Source organism: Crassostrea angulata, chromosome 5 (genome assembly GCF_025612915.1).
Source record: "Crassostrea angulata isolate pt1a10 chromosome 5, ASM2561291v2, whole genome shotgun sequence".
Classification (NCBI taxonomy): domain Eukaryota; kingdom Metazoa; phylum Mollusca; class Bivalvia; order Ostreida; family Ostreidae; genus Magallana; species Magallana angulata.
The window spans coordinates 58,276,819-58,300,153 of NC_069115.1; the positions used below are offsets into that span (position 1 = coordinate 58,276,819).

Below are 23,335 nucleotides of genomic sequence, written 5' to 3' on the forward strand. Positions count from 1 at the left end.
CGGTAAACCGGTTAGCAAATGCCATTCCTAAAAAATATAAATCTTTTAAAGCACATCCTCCAATATGACAAAATGAGAAATATATTTTATAATGCTATAGAATGCATACATACAAAATAAAACCACACGTATTAATACATACATTAATTTTATATTATTTGAAAAGTATTCTTATTAATCTTTTTGTACAAAAAAAAATCACTTAAAATATATTAAATATGAGAAACCGAGAAAAAATATTTAAAAAAAAAATAAACAAACCAAACAAAAAAAAAATTACTATTAGACATTTCATCTCAATTTTTCATTATACTTTATCCATACTCGCTAAAAATATCCATTCAACAATTAAACTATATACTATAAAGGTTATCATCAATACATTGTACTACCTTTCACTATCTTTATCATTTCCATATATTCCAAAATATGCTTATTCTTATCATCTATCCTCAGAGACATTTCAGCCTGAAAATGACTAGATTTTAAGAAGGTATTCTACTTTGGATTTGAATACTACACGTTTCAGTCGTCTTCTTTAGGTAAAGGTAAATTTGACAGAATGAAAAATTTTACAATCATCATTACCAGATTATGCTGTTGAGAACATTGCCTTTCTTCTGAATTAAAAAAGCTATATTTGAACTAATGATTACTGACACTAAAAACTGTAAAAAACTGACACTAAAAACTGTAAAGAAAAAATACAGATAGAATCACAAAAATTTAATTTGTACAGCATTATCTGTTGTATATTATTTAATAAAAACATTCCGTTTAAAATAACTTTAAAATCACATTTATTCTCAGAATTGAAATACCTTTAAGCTACTGAATAATTATATCCCACGTTTCAATTCAACAATTTCGCTACCATCGGGGTCACTAGTCGAACGGGTAGAGAGATTTCTTGGAGATTTAGATTCTCGTAATTTACAATGCATTAAAGTGTTTGTATACCTTTTACAAAAATATAAAATAAGCCAAGCAAATGAATACAGGATGATATTCAAAACCACAATAATGGTAATCAAAGTCGTGCTAGTATCCAATGAATCGAATCTGTAAAAAAAAAAAAAAAAAAAAAAAAAAAAAAAAAAAAGGCAAAAATGACTAATTTTGAACAATGAACTTTAAAAAAACGATAGCTTTTTATTTTTTTGTAAGTACTTGGCATAAAAAGGGCAAAAGTGCATTTTTCAAACTGTGTTGAAAGAATAAGCTCTAAAACACATTGCATTTTATTCTAATTAGTTCAGTATTGTTTTTTATAATTATCTTGATTGCATACGAATATCAGCCTGAGGTTTTTTTTCCCCCAAAACATTCATTAACAACACTTCTTTACAGATGTAAAACTAGTTTTTGTAATAATTCCACACTAATTCTTTTAAATTTATTAATGTGTTTTTATCATAAAGCAGGTCCTTACTTGCAATTCACTGCTTCATTTTTTTCTTTTTTCTTTTGAACTTCGTCATAACATGATTGATCTTAAAAAAAAAGAAATGTAAAATGAAATCATTTTAATGACAGTCAAATAATAAAAGGCTATGTAAATTTTGTTTTCCGATCACGTTAGAATTGTCAAGAACACAAATTTAATGCAGAAAAAAGCAACCTTACATCTGTAAGCGTCTGTTGATTTATAAACCTTTGGACAAGGAACGGATGCGTTGCTGCAGTTCTTTGAACTTTCTTGTATTATCTTGCCTTTAGCGTCAAATTCCGCGCAATTTTGACCTGAGACGCAAGTTTAAAAAATTAAGTCACATTAAAAATTGTTTTCTTTCTCAATATTGTACAGGTAGTTAATTGAAATAAATATATGATATGTTACAAACAATAATGACATAACGCCTGTTAATACAGTTGCAATGACAAATGCTAAAATTTATTGTATTAACGGTTGACAGCTTCAATCACTAATGATAAATCGCCGTTTAATGATAGAATTGTATCATTAACCGTCACAAATGCAGAGCAGCTCAAACGCTTAATGGAATAAGCAAATATCTTCTCTCTCAACTGCTATTGATACGCATATAATATTATTATAACCGTAACTTGATCCAATGGTCGGATCACGTCGCGTTGCCATCCGCGGATCACCAGATCAAACGTGATGCGATGTGTCAAGTTTGATCTGATGATCTGCGCCTGGCAACGAGACCTTTGATCAAGTTTCTTTTACAATGGTGAATTTATCATATAACATTGTCAACCTTAAAAGTTTTAAGTACATTCTATCTTTTTAAAATCAATAGTATGGCGTCAACCTTAATAACAATTCTAGTTTTAAACGAACTCTCATAAAATGCGGTAAAATACAGAAGTAATTTAAGGTCAAGATCTAGTAAATGAAAGGTGCCTACAGGTTTATGAAATTCAAGATATAAACTCTTTTAATGATGCTCCATAACAAAATCTTTGTTTCATAGTGTGTACCGGGGCTTGATTTTTTGGTAAACACAATGAAAAATCATGTTTTAAACAATCATTTTTTATGAAAGTAACAAATTTCAGAGCTTTGTTCATTTTTGACTAATGAAATATATCTAGAATGCCTACAGTCTCTCAAAAACGGCATTATACAAGCTCTTGACCTCCTCTTTAAAATGATGTCAAATTGAAAATAGGTACCGGGATTACTTTTCCCGTGATTTAATATAGGTCAAAATATTGTTTTATTTTCTACATTATTCCTTTCAAACCGTAAAATACGTGAAAAAAACTCACCAATCAATTATGACGTCATAATAGTTCTAGCACTAAAAAGACAGTCTTGAATCATTTACTAGATCTTGACCTTAATATGTACTATGATATCAGTTTTAGAGAGTTGTGATACGAACTCAGAAACCCACGGTGTGAAATTCGCAGAAAATCGGATCACACTCTGTAAAATTGACATTTATGAAGAAAGGAAAATCGATGGGTATATATATAATAAAACATTTAATCAGTAAGCGTTTGCAGCTGCACCCTTTGATGATTTAAAAATGTAAAATTGAATGCTAGTCTTTTACGTACGGTATAACACTTTTTTAAATTCTCTTTTTAAAGTTATGTAACGTGTCGGGCCTCGACCAGGCTTCTCGGTCCGTGCCCGGTTCACCCGAGTTTTATAGGGAATGCAAACGAAGAGTAATATGACACTTGCCAAGTGCCTCTAGGATGTACGGAAAAGCTTTAATTCAAAATATACAGATATTCGTAAACCACTGCCTTGTAATTCTCAACACACACACACACACACACACACACACACACACACACACACACACACACACACACACACACACACACACACACACACACACACACACACACACACACACACACACACACACACACACACACACACACACACACACACACACACACACACACACACACACACACACACACACACACACACACACACACACACACACACACACACACACACACACACACACACACACACACACACACACACACACACACACACACACACACACACACACACACACACACACACACACACACACACACACACACACACACACACACACACACACACACACACACACACACACACACACACACACACACACACACACACACACACACACACACACACACACACACACACACACACACACACACACACACACACACACACACACACACACACACACACACACACACACACACACACACACACACACACACACACACACACACACACACACACACACACACACACACACACACACACACACACACACACACACACACACACACACACACACACACACACACACACACACACACACACACACACACACACACACACACACACACACACACACACACACACACACACACACACACACACACACACACACACACACACACACACACACACACACACACACACACACACACACACACACACACACACACACACACACACACACACACACACACACACACACACACACACACACACATATATATATAGCTATTTCAATGTTTGCTAACCGCCCTTGCCACCTGGCAAGACAACTCGTCGCTCAGCCACTTGGTTATGCAACTCGGTCAATCAATCTGGCTATGCCACGTTGTCTATCAATTTATTTGTCACTCTGAATAGAACCTAATTTGCCAATTTTGATATCATAAAGTTTCTACTTTCAGAATTCACAGCTGAGGGAATTGCTCTACTCTACAGTAATTCGCACCAGGGAATACTTCTCCTATGAGTCTACTGTACAGACCGTACAACAACCAAGTTATGACACCATCTGGCTCTTAAATCGAATGTATTATATCTAACAAAGGTATTTATGGACACCCAAACATACTTTCTCGATTTATAAGTCTGTCTGACTAATAAGAAATTACAATAACTGTTTTTGTTTTTATATAATAAAAATACTTTAATGACTCTTTTAATCATTTGAATTAATTACACTATTTACAGTAATTACTGGTTATAAAAATACAAACAAGGGAAGATATTTATTTCAACCGTTTCACTCCCCTCCCCTTAAGAATATGTGTCCCGCATGATTCTACTGTAAGAACAAACAATAAGTAAACAAAAACTAATTAAAATTTTCCGCGGTACGGAGATTAGCGGAAAATAATTGTCTTGTTGATTCGAGTAGAAAATTGTATCCAATGAAATTCATAGTTACGAGTCACGTGGTGACGAGTGTATGATTGGTGTTCGAATAGCACGAGAAATCAGTTCTAGCCCGTCTTCTTACAAAGACGCATCAAATTTACATCAATAAAAAATTGTTATTTTTTATTATACTATAATTTAGAAGCTTAAAAATTTTCATATTTTTGTTGTAAAGTCCCTGCACTACCCTTGAGACGGCACGCATTTGCGACTTTGACATGGTTTGGGACACAGGTTTCCAGAGATTTTTCTATTTAATAGTTTTTTATTTCTGGTTTTTTCTGGCCGGTCACGTCGTCGATGAAAGGTTCAAATATTTGTTTAAAAAAAGGGTGAGGCAGTGATTTTTTATATTACAGTATATGTACATGATACAATTTTGTATTGTTCAGCTTAAAATAAACTTCCGGCTCCCCCGTATGCATTCTGGGCTAGTCGGCAAATATATATTTGCTCGTCATTTTTGTAAGAATAGATAAGACTAAGTCAATATGCCGATGATTTACAGCATCTTCTCCCTCTGGTTGTCTTGCGTGCTCCCGGACAATAGTCGTTGTCCTAATCGACTACCTATTTATAACGGGGTCCGTCTGAACAGCATTATCTGCAACTTTGCACATGGGGTCATTTGTCTTGTTATCCAGCCTCGGTGTCTTGCAACGGTCAGGGTATACATGGGCAAAGGTTGAGTCCTCTTTCTAACAGAAGGGTCCACGGCTTTCCCACAGGGTATAGGTCCTCTAGTAGCTGTACATTCTGCTGGTTCTTTGTTACTGGTACCCGATTTTTTATCAATGGTAATGTCGGGTGCCTGTGAGAGCCACTCATCTTCATCTGAAGACTCTTAGTGGAAATCTCTTCACGCTATAGTCGTAACCTGTCAACATGCACAACCTGTGGTTTGCCACGTTGTCCACAATTATCGTTTTAGGTTAAGTTTGTCACTGAGCACTTTAAATGGACCTTGTCAGTAAATAGTGAACTTTGTAGATCTTCCGACCTTTCTGATAGGAAAGTAAACATAAACTTGATCGTCTTGCTTGAACTTTTGCCATGATAATTTCTTGTGGTGGTACCTTTTCTGTCTCACCATAGCTGTGTTAATGTTCTCTTTGATATACTTGTGAGCCTCCTCCATTGTCTCTTTGAGTTGCCATGCCCAGCTGTTGCGTGGAATATATTTAACTTCAGTTGGCATCTCGTATATAGTGTCCAGCGCTGTAGTCAACTCTCTACTAAGCATCATGAGGTTTGGTGTGAACCCTGTGGTCTCATGTACTGATGATCTGTATGCCATCATGACATAAGGTCAAAGCATATCTCAGTCAAAATGGTGATTAATTACGTAGGCCACCATCCCATCACTTTGTGGGCGGTAAGGGGTGGTGCGTGTCTTTTTTATATGCAAGACATGACATATCTCAGAGAACAGTTCGCTCTCATACTACCCACCCTGGTCAGAATGTATGATGGAGGGTGTTCCATATCGTACAACAACTTCCTCAACTATAATTCTAGCAACAGTTGCAGCTTCCATGTTTGGCATGGCAAAACTCTCCGTCCATTTAGTAAAATAGTCGGAAATGACTAGAATATATTTATTGCCGTTTTCAGTCAATGGAAGCTGTCAGTCACAACACAAGATGTCAGTCGCAATTCTGTCTATGGAAATTCCACTTTTTACAAGTTTCATTGGTGCTCGCTTCCTCATCTGTGGACTCTTTCTCTAAGAACACTTTTTACAACCAGCTATGTAGGTTCTAGTGCCAGCTTGTAAACTTGGCCAATAGTAATTCCCTCGAACTCGGGCAATTGTTTCAACGCCCAAATCTGCAGCAGTGTCCATATCATGACAATATTGCAAATATCGCTTCGGGGTATTATTGCTTGCAGACAAGATGCTTTTACATTGCCATCATCATACTTCCGGTATAAGATACCATTTTCTACCACAAGACTATCCCACTGAGATCAAAGAGATCTTAAAACTTTCCAAGACCACTTTTGTCTTCGTAGGCAGGTTAGCTTGTACTTTCCAACCAGCTCTTTACTTGCTTCAATTCATGGTCTTTATTTTGTACTTCCCTGATGTTGAGACATAAATCTTTGCTTTCAGAAGCCAACTTAACGACATTGGCATGACACCCTGGTGACGTATCTTGTGGTTGGTCTAAGACACTTTGCTTTTGCGATTGATTTGATGGATCATATCCACATTGTCTACATGGTAACCTACTCAATGCATCTTTTTTTGTGCTGAAGCCCCGGCCTATGTTGTATCTTGAAATCAAAGGCACTAAATGTCTTTAGCCATTTGGCAAGCTGACCTTCGGGTTTTTTAGCTCACCTGAGCTGAAAGTTCAAGTGAGGTGTTCTGATCGCATTTTGTCTGTCGTCCATCTGTCTGTCCGTCTGTCTGTCTGTCTGTCTGTCCGTCTGTCTGTAAACTTTCACATTCTCAACATCTTCTCAAGAATCTCTGTGCCAACTTCAACCAAACTTGGCACAAAGCATCCTTAGTCTAAAGGAATTCAAAGTTGTGAAAATTAAGGATCACGCCCTTTTGCAAAGGGAGATTATTAGGAATTTATGAAAATTTTCGAGATATTTTCAAAAATCTTCTTCTCATGAACCATAAGACCAGGAAAGCTGAAACTTGTGTGAAAGCATCCTCAGGTAGTGTAGATACAAAATTGTAAAAATCATGACCCCCGGGGGTAGGGTGGGGCCACAATGGGGGGTCGAAGTTTAACATATGAATATATAGAGTAAATCTTTAAAAATCTTCTTCTCAGAAACTAATCAACCAGGAAAGCTGACACTTGTGTGGAAGCATCCTCAGGTAGTGTAGATTCAAATTTGTGAAAATCATGACCCCTGGGGATTTGGCAGAGCCACAATGGGGGTCGAAGTTTAACATATGAATATATCGAGTAAGTCTTTAAAAATCTTCTTCTCAGAAACTAATCAGCCAGGAAAGCTGAAACTTGTGTGGAAGCATTCTCAGGTAGTGTAGATTCAGAGTTCTGAAAATCATGACCCCTGGGGGTAGGATGGGGCCACAAGTGGGGATCGAAGTTTTACATATGAATATATCGAGTAAGTCTTTAAAAATCTTCTTCTCAGAATCTAATCAGCCAGGAAAGCTGAAACTTGTGTGGAAGCATACTCAGGTAGTGTAGATTCAAAGTTGTGAATATCATGACCCCCGGGGGGAGGGTGGGGCCACAATGGGGGGGTCGAATTTCATCAAAGGAATATATAGAGTGAATCTTTAAACATCTTCTTCTCAGAAACTAACCAGCCAGGAAAGCTGAAACTTTTGTGGAAGCATCCTCAGGTAGTGTAGGTTCAAAGTTGCGAAAATCATGACCCCTGGGGGTAGGGTGAGGCCACAATGGGGCAGGTCGAAGTTTTACATATGAATATAAAGAGTAAGTCTTTAAAAATCTTCTCCTCAGAAACTAATCAGCCAGGAAAGCTGAAACTTGTGTGAAGGCATCCTCAGTTAGTGTAGATTCAAAGTTGTGAAAATCATGACCCCCAGAGGTAGGGTGGGGCTACCATGGGGGGGGGGGTCGAAATTTAACATAGGAATATACAAAGTAAATCTTTAATAATCTTCTTCTCAGAAACTAATCAGCCAGGAAAGCTGAATCTTGTGTGGAAGCATCCTCAGGTAGTGTAGATACAAAATTGTGAAAATCATGACCCCGGGGGTAGGATGGGGCCACAATGGGGGGTCGAAGTTTAACATATGAATATATAGAGTAAATCTTTAAAAATCTTCTTCTCAGACACTAATCAACCAGGAAAGCTGACACTTGTGTGGAAGCATCCTCAGGTAGTGTAGATTCAAATTTGTGAAAATCATGACCCCTGAGGGTTGGGTGGAGCCACAATGGGGTTCGAAGTTTAACATGAATATATCGAGTAAGTCTTTAAAAATCTTCTTCTCAGAAACTAATCAGCCAGGAAAGCTGAAACTTGTGTGGAAGCATTCTCAGGTAGTGTAGATTCAGAGTTCTGAAAATCATGACCCCTAGGGGTAGGATGGGACCACAAGTGGGGATCGAAGTTTTACATATGAATATATCGAGTAAGTCTTTAAAAATCTTCTTCTCAGAATCTAATCAGCCAGGAAAGCTGAAACTTGTGTGGAAGCATACTCAGGTAGTGTAGATTCAAAGTTGTGAATATCATGACCCCCGGGGGGAGGGTGGGGCCACAATGGGGGGTCGAATTTTATCAAAGGAATATATAGAGTGAATCTTTAAACATCTTCTTCTCAGAAACTGACCAGCCAGGAAAGCTGAAATTTTTGTGGAAGCATCCTCAGGTAGTGTAGGTTCAAAGTTGCGAAAATCATGACCCCTGGGGGTAGGGTGAGGCCACAATGGGGCGGGTCGAAGTTTTACATATGAATATAAAGAGTAAATCTTTAAAAATCTTCTCCTCAGAAACTAATCAGCCAGGAAAGCTGAAACTTGTGTGAAGGCATCCTCAGTTAGTGTAGATTCAAAGTTGTGAAAATCATGACCCCCAGAGGTAGGGTGGGGCTACCATGGGGGTCGAAATTTAACATAGGAATATACAAAGTAAATCTTTAATAATCTTCTTCTCAGAAACTAATCAGCCAAGAAAGCTGAATCTTGTGTGGAAGCATCCTCAGGTAGTGTAGATACAAAATTGTGAAAATCATGACCCCGGGGGTAGGATGGGGCCACAATGGGGGGTCGAAGTTTAACATATGAATATATAGAGTAAATCTTTAAAAATCTTCTTCTCAGACACTAATCAACCAGGAAAGCTGACACTTGTGTGGAAGCATCCTCAGGTAGTGTAGATTCAAATTTGTGAAAATCATGACCCCTGAGGGTTGGGTGGAGCCACAATGGGGTTCGAAGTTTAACATGAATATATCGAGTAAGTCTTTAAAAATCTTCTTCTCAGAAACTAATCAGCCAGGAAAGCTGAAACTTGTGTGGAAGCATTCTCAGGTAGTGTAGATTCAGAGTTCTGAAAATCATGACCCTAGGGGTAGGATGGGACCACAAGTGGGGATCGAAGTTTTACATATGAATATATCGAGTAAGTCTTTAAAAATCTTCTTCTCAGAATCTAATCAGCCAGGAAAGCTGAAACTTGTGTGGAAGCATACTCAGGTAGTGTAGATTCAAAGTTGTGAATATCATGACCCCCGGGGGGAGGGTGGGGCCACAATGGGGGGTCGAATTTTATCAAAGGAATATATAGAGTGAATCTTTAAACATCTTCTTCTCAGAAACTGACCAGCCAGGAAAGCTGAAATTTTTGTGGAAGCATCCTCAGGTAGTGTAGGTTCAAAGTTGCGAAAATCATGACCCCTGGGGGTAGGGTGAGGCCACAATGGGGCGGGTCGAAGTTTTACATATGAATATAAAGAGTAAATCTTTAAAAATCTTCTCCTCAGAAACTAATCAGCCAGGAAAGCTGAAACTTGTGTGAAGGCATCCTCAGTTAGTGTAGATTCAAAGTTGTGAAAATCATGACCCCCAGAGGTAGGGTGGGGCTACCATGGGGGTCGAAATTTAACATAGGAATATACAAAGTAAATCTTTAATAATCTTCTTCTCAGAAACTAATCAGCCAAGAAAGCTGAATCTTGTGTGGAAGCATCCTCAGGTAGTGTAGATACAAAATTGTGAAAATCATGACCCCGGGGGTAGGATGGGGCCACAATGGGGGGTCGAAGTTTAACATATGAATATATAGAGTAAATCTTTAAAAATCTTCTTCTCAGACACTAATCAACCAGGAAAGCTGACACTTGTGTGGAAGCATCCTCAGGTAGTGTAGATTCAAATTTGTGAAAATCATGACCCCTGAGGGTTGGGTGGAGCCACAATGGGGTTCGAAGTTTAACATGAATATATCGAGTAAGTCTTTAAAAATCTTCTTCTCAGAAACTAATCAGCCAGGAAAGCTGAAACTTGTGTGGAAGCATTCTCAGGTAGTGTAGATTCAGAGTTCTGAAAATCATGACCCTAGGGGTAGGATGGGACCACAAGTGGGGATCGAAGTTTTACATATGAATATATCGAGTAAGTCTTTAAAAATCTTCTTCTCAGAATCTAATCAGCCAGGAAAGCTGAAACTTGTGTGGAAGCATACTCAGGTAGTGTAGATTCAAAGTTGTGAATATCATGACCCCCGGGGGGAGGGTGGGGCCACAATGGGGGGTCGAATTTTATCAAAGGAATATATAGAGTGAATCTTTAAACATCTTCTTCTCAGAAACTGACCAGCCAGGAAAGCTGAAATTTTTGTGGAAGCATCCTCAGGTAGTGTAGGTTCAAAGTTGCGAAAATCATGACCCCTGGGGGTAGGGTGAGGCCACAATGGGGCGGGTCGAAGTTTTACATATGAATATAAAGAGTAAATCTTTAAAAATCTTCTCCTCAGAAACTAATCAGCCAGGAAAGCTGAAACTTGTGTGAAGGCATCCTCAGTTAGTGTAGATTCAAAGTTGTGAAAATCATGACCCCCAGAGGTAGGGTGGGGCTACCATGGGGGTCGAAATTTAACATAGGAATATACAAAGTAAATCTTTAATAATCTTCTTCTCAGAAACTAATCAGCCAGGAAAGCTGAATCTTGTGTGGAAGCATCCTCAGGTAGTGTAGATACAAAATTGTGAAAATCATGACCCCGGGGGTAGGATGGGGCCACAATGGGGGGTCGAAGTTTAACATATGAATATATAGAGTAAATCTTTAAAAATCTTCTTCTCAGACACTAATCAACCAGGAAAGCTGACACTTGTGTGGAAGCATCCTCAGGTAGTGTAGATTCAAATTTGTGAAAATCATGACCCCTGAGGGTTGGGTGGAGCCACAATGGGGTTCGAAGTTTAACATGAATATATCGAGTAAGTCTTTAAAAATCTTCTTCTCAGAAACTAATCAGCCAGGAAAGCTGAAACTTGTGTGGAAGCATTCTCAGGTAGTGTAGATTCAGAGTTCTGAAAATCATGACCCCTAGGGGTAGGATGGGACCACAAGTGGGGATCGAAGTTTTACATATGAATATATCGAGTAAGTCTTTAAAAATCTTCTTCTCAGAATCTAATCAGCCAGGAAAGCTGAAACTTGTGTGGAAGCATACTCAGGTAGTGTAGATTCAAAGTTGTGAATATCATGACCCCCGGGGGGAGGGTGGGGCCACAATGGGGGGTCGAATTTTATCAAAGGAATATATAGAGTGAATCTTTAAACATCTTCTTCTCAGAAACTGACCAGCCAGGAAAGCTGAAATTTTTGTGGAAGCATCCTCAGGTAGTGAAGGTTCAAAGTTGCGAAAATCATGACCCCTGGGGGTAGGGTGAGGCCACAATGGGGCGGGTCGAAGTTTTACATATGAATATAAAGAGTAAATCTTTAAAAATCTTCTCCTCAGAAACTAATCAGCCAGGAAAGCTGAAACTTGTGTGAAGGCATCCTCAGTTAGTGTAGGTTCAAAGTTGCGAAAATCATGACCCCTGGGGGTAGGGTGAGGCCACAATGGGGCGGGTCGAAGTTTTACATAAGAATATAAAGAGTAAATCTTTAAAAATCTTCTCCTCAGAAACTAATCAGCCAGGAAAGCTGAAACTTGTGTGAAGGCATCCTCAGTTAGTGTAGATTCAAAGTTGTGAAAATCATGACCCCCAGAGGTAGGGTGGGGCTACCATGGGGGTCGAAATTTAACATAGGAATATACAAAGTAAATCTTTAATAATCTTCTTCTCAGAAACTAATCAGCCAGGAAAGCTGAATCTTGTGTGGAAGCATCCTCAGGTAGTGTAGATACAAAATTGTGAAAATCATGACCCCGGGGGTAGGATGGGGCCACAATGGGGGGTCGAAGTTTAACATATGAATATATAGAGTAAATCTTTAAAAATCTTCTTCTCAGACACTAATCAACCAGGAAAGCTGACACTTGTGTGGAAGCATCCTCAGGTAGTGTAGATTCAAATTTGTGAAAATCATGACCCCTGAGGGTTGGGTGGAGCCACAATGGGGTTCGAAGTTTAACATGAATATATCGAGTAAGTCTTTAAAAATCTTCTTCTCAGAAACTAATCAGCCAGGAAAGCTGAAACTTGTGTGGAAGCATTCTCAGGTAGTGTAGATTCAGAGTTCTGAAAATCATGACCCCTAGGGGTAGGATGGGACCACAAGTGGGGATCGAAGTTTTACATATGAATATATCGAGTAAGTCTTTAAAAATCTTCTTCTCAGAATCTAATCAGCCAGGAAAGCTGAAACTTGTGTGGAAGCATACTCAGGTAGTGTAGATTCAAAGTTGTGAATATCATGACCCCCGGGGGGAGGGTGGGGCCACAATGGGGGGTCGAATTTTATCAAAGGAATATATAGAGTGAATCTTTAAACATCTTCTTCTCAGAAACTGACCAGCCAGGAAAGCTGAAATTTTTGTGGAAGCATCCTCAGGTAGTGAAGGTTCAAAGTTGCGAAAATCATGACCCCTGGGGGTAGGGTGAGGCCACAATGGGGCGGGTCGAAGTTTTACATATGAATAAAAAGAGTAAATCTTTAAAAATCTTCTCCTCAGAAACTAATCAGCCAGGAAAGCTGAAACTTGTGTGAAGGCATCCTCAGTTAGTGTAGGTTCAAAGTTGCGAAAATCATGACCCCTGGGGGTAGGGTGAGGCCACAATGGGGCGGGTCGAAGTTTTACATATGAATATAAAGAGTAAATCTTTAAAAATCTTCTCCTCAGAAACTAATCAGCCAGGAAAGCTGAAACTTGTGTGAAGGCATCCTCAGTTAGTGTAGATTCAAAGTTGTGAAAATCATGACCCCCAGAGGTAGGGTGGGGCTACCATGGGGGTCGAAATTTAACATAGGAATATACAAAGTAAATCTTTAATAATCTTCTTCTCAGAAACTAATCAGCCAGGAAAGCTGAATCTTGTGTGGAAGCATCCTCAGGTAGTGTAGATACAAAATTGTGAAAATCATGACCCCGGGGGTAGGATGGGGCCACAATGGGGGGTCGAAGTTTAACATATGAATATATAGAGTAAATCTTTAAAAATCTTCTTCTCAGACACTAATCAACCAGGAAAGCTGACACTTGTGTGGAAGCATCCTCAGGTAGTGTAGATTCAAATTTGTGAAAATCATGACCCCTGAGGGTTGGGTGGAGCCACAATGGGGTTCGAAGTTTAACATGAATATATCGAGTAAGTCTTTAAAAATCTTCTTCTCAGAAACTAATCAGCCAGGAAAGCTGAAACTTGTGTGGAAGCATTCTCAGGTAGTGTAGATTCAGAGTTCTGAAAATCATGACCCCTAGGGGTAGGATGGGACCACAAGTGGGGATCGAAGTTTTACATATGAATATATCGAGTAAGTCTTTAAAAATCTTCTTCTCAGAATCTAATCAGCCAGGAAAGCTGAAACTTGTGTGGAAGCATACTCAGGTAGTGTAGATTCAAAGTTGTGAATATCATGACCCCCGGGGGGAGGGTGGGGCCACAATGGGGGGTCGAATTTTATCAAAGGAATATATAGAGTGAATCTTTAAACATCTTCTTCTCAGAAACTGACCAGCCAGGAAAGCTGAAATTTTTGTGGAAGCATCCTCAGGTAGTGAAGGTTCAAAGTTGCGAAAATCATGACCCCTGGGGGTAGGGTGAGGCCACAATGGGGCGGGTCGAAGTTTTACATATGAATATAAAGAGTAAATCTTTAAAAATCTTCTCCTCAGAAACTAATCAGCCAGGAAAGCTGAAACTTGTGTGAAGGCATCCTCAGTTAGTGTAGATTCAAAGTTGTGAAAATCATGACCCCCAGAGGTAGGGTGGGGCTACCATGGGGGTCGAAATTTAACATAGGAATATACAAAGTAAATCTTTAATAATCTTCTTCTCAGAAACTAATCAGCCAGATGATTCTTTATAATTGTTAAGAATTTGGCCCCAGGACAATTCTTTGGCTTCACGAGAAGGTTCAGAGTTTGATGAACGTTTATATCCCATATATAAACTATTGTTAAGGATCTTTTTGAGAACTGCAATACTCAACATATGATATGACTATAAAATCATCAACCTGACATAAAATAATGGTTTATCTTAAAATGACAATGGAAATTTGTAATTGACAACATTATATCAAGACACTTTTAATAGCAATTCAATTTTGTCAGTGTTTTCATTAAAAAAACACCAAGACAGTGTACAATTTTTGACTTAAGTCTAAGTTTCTACATGATCCTGGGGCCAGGTCTAATTTGTTCTGCCCTAGATTTTTAATGGAATTTTTTATATGAATTTCTACTGAAAAAATTATTATTTTAAGATGAAAAAGTCAGTCATTTACCACATCGTTTGCTTACGAGGTCATCTCAAAATTTATTAATTTTTAATATATGACCCTACTGGTTTTGCTTAAAATGCGTCAATTTTATACATTTTTTGTATTAACTTCTGCTCTATGGATTTATTTCCTGTTCTACATATGAAAGTCATTGCTAAAAGGGATCAAATGGTCAGATGAAAAAAAAATTACATCCTTGTTTGTTCCGGTGGTCTTATCAATTTGGTTTGTTGTATGCCCAATTTTCCAGATGAGTCAGTTATGGCTATTGTTTATTTGACAATCTCGGAAACTTTATAGTATCATTAAAACATTTAGACATATTAAAGTATTAAATAAATATAGAACATCATATATTCAGGGCCATTAATTTAAAATGTGATATTAATTTTACGCCTTAATCGAGCTATTTTCAACAAATTTCACTGAGTAACTGCAGTTGAAACCAACCAGTTCGCCATTGCGTCAACCAAGCAAAAAGATGACGTCACAATGCAAATGGAACGCTGCAAAAAGCGTGCGTACTCGAACTGAACTCAGCCTCGTTAATATGTCTAATATTATACTTGGCCAAATTCCATTGTCGTTTCATAACTAAGTCATTAATTTTATAATTCTTTATATGAATCAATAAATTTTGTTATCATAGGTCAAATAGGTCAAATAAGATTCCAATACTGATTGGTTTCCTTTGTCATTTAAAACTTAAATACAATATTGAGAGATATGCTGCAATACAAACTTGTAAATAAAATATTTTGAAAAATTATGGGACGGTTGGTAAGGTATTTTTGATGCTGACATCTAATTTATTTTCAATATAATTATTATGCTCTTTCGTCTCAGCGGATGACCCTTCTATTATTCTATTGTTTCTTTTTTAGCTTTATTTTTTTTCTTTACAATTGTTGTGAAGAAGATTTCTCGGAGATGGGTGGTCCGATTTTCGTCAAATTTTCAGCATTGATCTATTTTCATCTATTATGTTATATATCTTTTTGATTTTGTAAAAATCACCTCCGGTTTGGACTTATCTCCAATTTTGTCATGAATTTTTGTCTACGAATCTACTCAAAAAACCGAGCAAAGATAGAAAACTAAAATTTTCAGAAATGATAGAGAACATGAGCATAAAGGCTCTCAATGAAAAAATATTTTCTTGAAAATCAGGGTACTGAAGGACAGGTTTTTGACCAATTCTCCTTGTCCACGCATCTGTTTAGAAACGCGAGTAAAAATAGAAAGCTGACATTTTAGGAATGATAGAGTACATGTTAGTGTAGCCTACCGAGTAAAAATCATTGTCCGGAAATTCTGATTACGGAAGCACCCTGGGGTCAAAATATAAGACTTGTTTTCGATGATATTTCTTTGTCCACGCATCTACTTTAAAACGAGTAATGATAGAAAGCTAAAATTTTTAGGAATGATATAGGACATGCCAGTTAAGCATTTTGAGAAAAATCATTGTCCGGGAACTCTGAGTAGGAAAGCTAAATTTTTAAACTAAAATTCAATTGTGTTAAAATGACATCAAACTAATTTTAAAACATGATATCTAAGTTCTGCGTCTGCAGACATCTCTTTGAAATGAATAAATGTAATTTAATTTTTTTTTTAATTTAAATTTGATTGAATCGTATTAAAATGACCTCAGACTAATTAAAAAAAACATAATATTTCAGTTGCACTTGCAATTCTGTGTCTAATAACATCTTTTGCGGTTTGGTTCGATGAAATTTAAATTTTTTCAATAATTTTAAACTCATTTATATCGAGTTAAAATGACATCAGACTAATTTTAAATAATGATATCTAAGTTGTGCTTGCAATTCTGCGTCTCATGACATCTTTCACGAATTGATAATTGATTGGATGAAATTTAAATTTTTCAATAATTTGAAACTCATTTAAAATCGTGTGTTAAATGACCTCAAACTAATATGAAATCATGATATCAAAGTAAAGCTTGCAATTCTGTGTCTGATGACATCTTTTTTGAATTGAATGGAAGTCATTTAATTTTTTGAAAAGATTTAAATTTATTTAAATGGTGTTTATACAACCTCAGACTAATTTTAAAACATGATTTTTGAAATGCACTTGGATTTCTGCGTCAAATGACATCTATAATCCTAAGATTTTTTGCATTTTCAAACTCATTTAAATCGACATCAGACAGATTTAAATCTCAGTTAAAATCTCATGTTATCGCATCTGATAAAAAAATCAAACGGAAGATCCACTCGTTGCTCGCAACAAGATCGCATCTAGTTTTTTTCTTCAATTTTTCATTTTTGTTACATAAACTTTTTTCTGTGTGTGTGTGTGTGTGTGTGTGTGTGTGTGTGTGTGTGTGTGTGTGTGTGTGTGTTGTGTGTGTGTGTGTGTGTGTGTGTGTGACGTGACCGAATGTCTGTTCTGCATGTCTATTCTTTGAAAAAGAAATCAATAATTATTATGAAAAGTATAATTTTATAAATGCTTTCTTTCAGAAAAATAATCACTAACAACTTTGCGCTATGGGTTAGAGCTCAAACTACAGATAAAAAAGAGCATGAACTACGGGTCTCTAAGTCTTGAGTTCGAATCCCAATTGGGGCTTATATAATTTTCACCTTTACAACAAATTTTAAAACATATTTTTTGTCAAATGGTCTAAAACTTGAAAATCGTAAACCGGTGAGAGAATTAGATTTTAATGTACTTTTATCCCCGTTAATATCACAAAAAAGGCCGGTTTGCTGGAACATTGACAACGTTCATCTTGTTACGTATTACATTGCAATTGCTATGAAAATAAATGAATAATTAATTTTACGTCATTTTATCGTATTAGATATTATGTCCTCTCTGTATTTCAGTTTGTTTTGCAGATTGTAACAAAAAGATAATACTAGTTGTCACATATAAAAAAGCACATTGTAATCTTATGTCACCTGTGTTTAGAAACTAAATGTAGTAATTTCATAATATAATATTGCGTCCCTTTCTGTAGATGTTGTCGTAGATGATAATTTTATTTTTTGGTTTTGATAGTTTTATCTTTTATATACGTTAAGATTTACACCAAAAAAAACCACCACCCACACACACACAAACCCCCAAACCCCCCAAAATAAACAAAAAAAGAACCCCAGAATGTTACAATATCTTAGTTTAATGTAAATCAGATTTAAACATTCAAATGATTTGATAATGTTTATCAATGGCGGCTCGTTTGTGGAAAAACTTACTAATATTTGATATGACTTTTATTTTTTATTAATTAAAGAGGGCGATATCTGTTTAACTCCTCTCAAATATTAATTACCCAATATTGACTACATTTGATGTTTATCTTATTAGGTGAGTGGTGGGGGTATATGATTGCAAAAAATATAACCTCCATCAAACTCAAAAGGCAATACATTTGGGCGAAAGAGGCATTTTAAGCTATTTTTTGAAAATATTTACATTTTATATTATCAAGCGGATTTATCAAACAAAACATTTAAGAAACGCAAGGTTACATGTATACAATTATGTCAATTATCACTTAATTATATATATTCTTAATTTTTGCATTACATGCATCAAATCAATAAAGTAGATGACCCCAAGAGGATGTTTTTACCCCCCCCCCCCCCTTTTCTCTGAAATAAGAAATGATAATATAATTTGAGTTGGACATCTCTAATCATATTCCGATAGTTGGTTTGGCTAATGCATAATTATAGTCAATGTACAAAGAGAAACAAATTCTCGAATGAAAATCTCGTTCAATAGAAAATAATGTGATAATTGGGCTTGATGAAAAACCAATCGCAAATCCTGCAAGCGTCGTACATGTAAGGGTTGCTTTTATCCATGAACTGGATCCAGGCGAGGAAGAGGTTGATTCGGTCGATATTCTAAATCTTTTTAGACTGTGAGAAAAAGACCCCACGCACAAGAGAAAATACCCAAGACCCATCTGTATCCAGTTTAGATATAAAACACACAAAGACAAAGTGATGAGCAGAGTGAGGGTTTTAAAGGTTATCATTAAAGGGGAAAGGAAGTCAAAATCATGTTTCATTTATATCAATAAAGTGGTTTAGATTATCACACGTGGTCATGTTGTATTGAAAATAAACTGCATAATTAAGCTTTAATGGACGTTTGAAGTTAGAGAAATTGTATTAACGGGAGTCTTACATGATTTAGAACTCTTTCGAATTAAAAACCATAAAACTTGATTATTTTGACGTCACACCATCTATTCCGGTTGGGTTTTGAATAAAACGCTGGTTTATGCTTTTCTCAAGTAATCGACTGAACAAAATTGATAATGTTTAGGCCCATGCGTCAATCTAAATAATACATACATACATGTATATGCATTAATATGTACATTTTTATTAAATAATTGACAGTTGTTCATCTGCTATTATTCAATGTCGAAAATGACCGACTACATTTTTATTCGAAGTAAGGTCCTTCGCTAACTAAATAAGAATGTTAATTGTAATCGGGTAGTTTGAAATACATTCTCTAAATCGGAATTACCATGTTGAAATAAATACGACACACATTTTCTTTAACCAGTTTGATACTGGCCTGGTTAGATCACTTCAATTATATAAGATATGATATATTTTTACGTACAAGCATGCATGCATGTATATGTATCATTGAGTTGTGGAATGGAATTGACCCTTAGGGTAGGGTGGGACCACAATAATTAATCAAAGGTTAATGAACATGGAAACATTTTGAATCACAACTTTTCAATAAGAGTTTGGAAAGAGGGTCAATATTATAAGTTTAATGATAATTTAAAACTAGCTACATGTACATACAGTACGTATCCACATTAAAGTTGGCTTATTAAATCTATTGACCATCCAAATTTCATTTAGAGATTATTGGTATATTATGTTCATGTTCATGTATCTCTGTGAAAATATCATGATAAAGTATTTCTTTGGAAATGTTCAATTATAGATCAAAGCAATTAATTCAGAAAATGTGGAACTGCTTGACACTTTATTAAGCAGTTCATAGACAGTTTGCTTACAGTTGATTAAGCAATAAACAGTAGCTTAACACTTTATAAAGCAGTACAAAAGTAGTTAAGTAAAGGAACACTATTTCCAAAAAAAGCTGCTTATGAATTGCTTATGAACTATTAATTATTGCCTATCAACTGATAAGGCTAATAAAATTGTTTATTTTATTAGAGGGTTCATTATGGTTCCAGCATGCCCCTACAGAGTGCAGAAAAGGTTTCGAAACTGTCTATCACCTGTTATGGTGAGTTACAATTTAAGATTAAGAACTGCTTAATAGCTGCCTTTCATTTTGCCATTGAAGCCTTAGCAAAAGTCATCGTAATTTTTTATTAACGCTTCTATAACTGCAGAAATGCATTAAATGTGTTTTTATTGTATTAAAAACCGGTTTTAATGTTAAAAATACCGCGACTCATCTCAATTTCAAAAAGACTGTGGTCTTATATAACACCTATTTTATCAAAATTCAAAGTTGCAGACATGATCTAAAGAATGATTTTCTACTTGGAACATATCAACAAAACGTGTAGAGACTATTTTTTATAATTAGCGAGCACCTGACAAAAACAATACTGTCAACGACTGAAAATTCAAAAATATGTTGAAGCAAGGTCTGTATATTGATTTAACGCTGAATACAAATAAAAAGTGAAAATCATTGATACATTTAAGTAACAAGCACCAAGAAGGTTCAAGAAGGTTGTGCAAAAAGGTTTACATTACCGTAAATATATTTAATGGGGGCACATGTTTCCAACAGCTCTGTTCCATTCGAATTCAAAACACAATGATATTGAAACATATCTGTCTGCACACATGTCTGGTTAATTGATGAACAGTTAAACATGTCTGCTCTGACATTCCATTCATCTTTATTTCTTGGACATTGGTTTACCTTTCGTATTAATTCAAACGACAAAAGACATGGCATCCCAATCACTTCTCTATCCAAATTCAGTATCTGTAAATACGTAAGAAAACACTTGTAATACCTCAAGAAAATCATAACATAATTTGTTTTGCTCAAAATGTTTTTTTAATCTAAATAATTAATTAAACGAGTAAAAATTGGAATTACGCAAATGAATTCCCGAAAATATATTTTTGTTAATGCTTTAAGTTTTAAATTTAAAAAGTCATAGCTATCTTGTATTAGTCTTATCTACAATTATGTAAAGGGAAAATGCGCTCTCATTATCTCATTATCTTTGTCATAATAACAAAATTTATATTCTAAAGAATTAAAGACATTTTCATCAGCAGTCGTTGGTGATAACTTAGTAGCTACTTTTTTATATAAGGGGTTAGGGAATATGAATAATGTTGATATCATATATTATGTATATGATTGATAAAATACTCAGTTGACACCTGCATCAAACAAGTAAAAACAGGGTAACTTTTCTCAAGAATTAGTCTTGTATATTTTTAATTGAATATCACTTATTGAAGGGAATTTTGACTGTTTTCTACAAAACAAACCCTAGTAAAATAACTCCCTTTACACTTAACATAGCAGGGACATCAACTCTTGAATTATGATTGGATTGGAGGTGTTCAGTAGATGTGCAATAAGGCTAACTATTTTATTTAACTTTCATTTTTGGGATATTTAATTGTAAATAAAATTACTTTTTTAAATGAAATAACATTATATTTACATTTTTCATAATTGTCAAATGATCTATTAAAATATGATTTGTGGTCTTAAAAATTCTATTAATTGTTTTAGGTACCTCACTACACCCAGACTTATACTTTCACATGATGGTGATTGAAATGTTTTGTTAAACTGTTTATATAGTTCGATTGGGTTGTATATCGTCTTAGCTCAGTGGTTAAAGTATTAAGCCTCTGAACCGCAGATCATGAGTTCGAATCCAAGTGGAGCTTTTGCTTATGTTTACTGAATTAAATTATCAAAAATGTAATTTTTCATCCAAAATCACATATTTTTTTTCGCCTATTTGACTTAGATACTTCTTGTCAATTATAATATCTATCATAATCAAGTAATTTTCTGCTGATTTGAGATCTATTGAGATATGATCAGAAGTTTTATTTTCTCCCTCGGGATCAAAAACTAAAATTCAAGTTAAACTTATTGAAAGTAAATGATTTAAATTAAATGTTTACACTCCATCCCATCAAACTTGGTTCTTAAGATTCAGAGTCTCTTTTTGCATTTTTACAGTAGCAAAATTATTTCTAAATTGGTATTTTTCTCTAAATGTAAATAAATAAATATTTTGGAAATTGCTTTTTAATCTTTTATTATAGACAAAATGTAATATTTAATCGGGGCAATGAACATCGTTTAGGGGCGGGGATCTCAATAGTTATCAAATTATATTATATTTTCCAATTTCAGAGGAAGGAGGTGGTCATGTGGGTCAGGTACTTTATACTAGTGATGCATCACTATACAAAAAAAAAGAAGAATACGTAGTAGTGCTGATATCTAAAGTTTTCAAGATATTTCGTGACTATATTAATTTTCTGTTCCATTGGGGCCAGAACAGTATCCTTAGAATCATGACTTGCATAACTCTTGATGTGCCATAATACATTAAAAACAAAAATAATCATATACAGTACCCACAACGTCATTTTTGACAATCCTATCCTATCCTATCGTGTATCAATCATATCCTATCGTGCGTGTATACTGTTCTATTGTGCGTTGATCCTATCCTATCGTGCGTGCATAATGTTCTATCGTGCGTTAATCCTATTCTATCGTACGTGCATTAATCCAATCAGGTTTATCTTTTAATGTTAACACTTTTTCCGTTTATCATATTGTGTTAATCATTTTGGGCCTTTTCATAGGCAAGAAAATTTATTTCAGAGTAGCAAGTCGTTCAGGGCGCCGTATACGAAAATTTATCGAACAAGAATGGTAGAATCCTATTAGGCATTCTAGCATGATACTAATTTCTTAAATTTATGAATCAAAAGTAACCAATATTATATGTGATTCATATCTGTAAGCATTGGAAAAGAAAAATTAAGGTAAACCATCGAAGTCCTTATGAACAAGGTAACATATTTACCAATATATCGAATACATTAAATCGTACGGGGACTGTATACTTGCGTAAACATTACCTTTAATGCCATATTATTCATTTTTTTTTTCATTATGTTTTACCAAAAAAAGTGTTTATAAAATATTTTATATTTAATCAAATCAGAGTTGCATTTTGATTGAACCCATTATTTCCCGTGTGATGTTTGATTTCAGGCTA

At 35.7% G+C, this 23,335-nt stretch overlaps 1 protein-coding gene across 1 annotated transcript in view; it reads right to left on the bottom strand.

Moving 5' to 3' along the window:
- Nucleotides 1-821: 821 nt before the first annotated feature.
- Nucleotides 822-23,335, bottom strand: part of LOC128183713 (uncharacterized) — a 28,777-nt gene continuing 6,263 nt past the window's right edge. The window contains exons 3-6 of the mRNA XM_052852832.1: nucleotides 20,808-21,045; nucleotides 1,627-1,743; nucleotides 1,433-1,493; nucleotides 822-1,062 (exon numbers count right to left, since the gene is read on the bottom strand). Coding sequence (XP_052708792.1) covers nucleotides 840-1,062; nucleotides 1,433-1,493; nucleotides 1,627-1,743; nucleotides 20,808-21,045 — 639 coding nt within the window. The 3' untranslated portion in view covers nucleotides 822-839. The remainder of the gene's footprint in view (nucleotides 1,063-1,432; nucleotides 1,494-1,626; nucleotides 1,744-20,807; nucleotides 21,046-23,335) is intronic.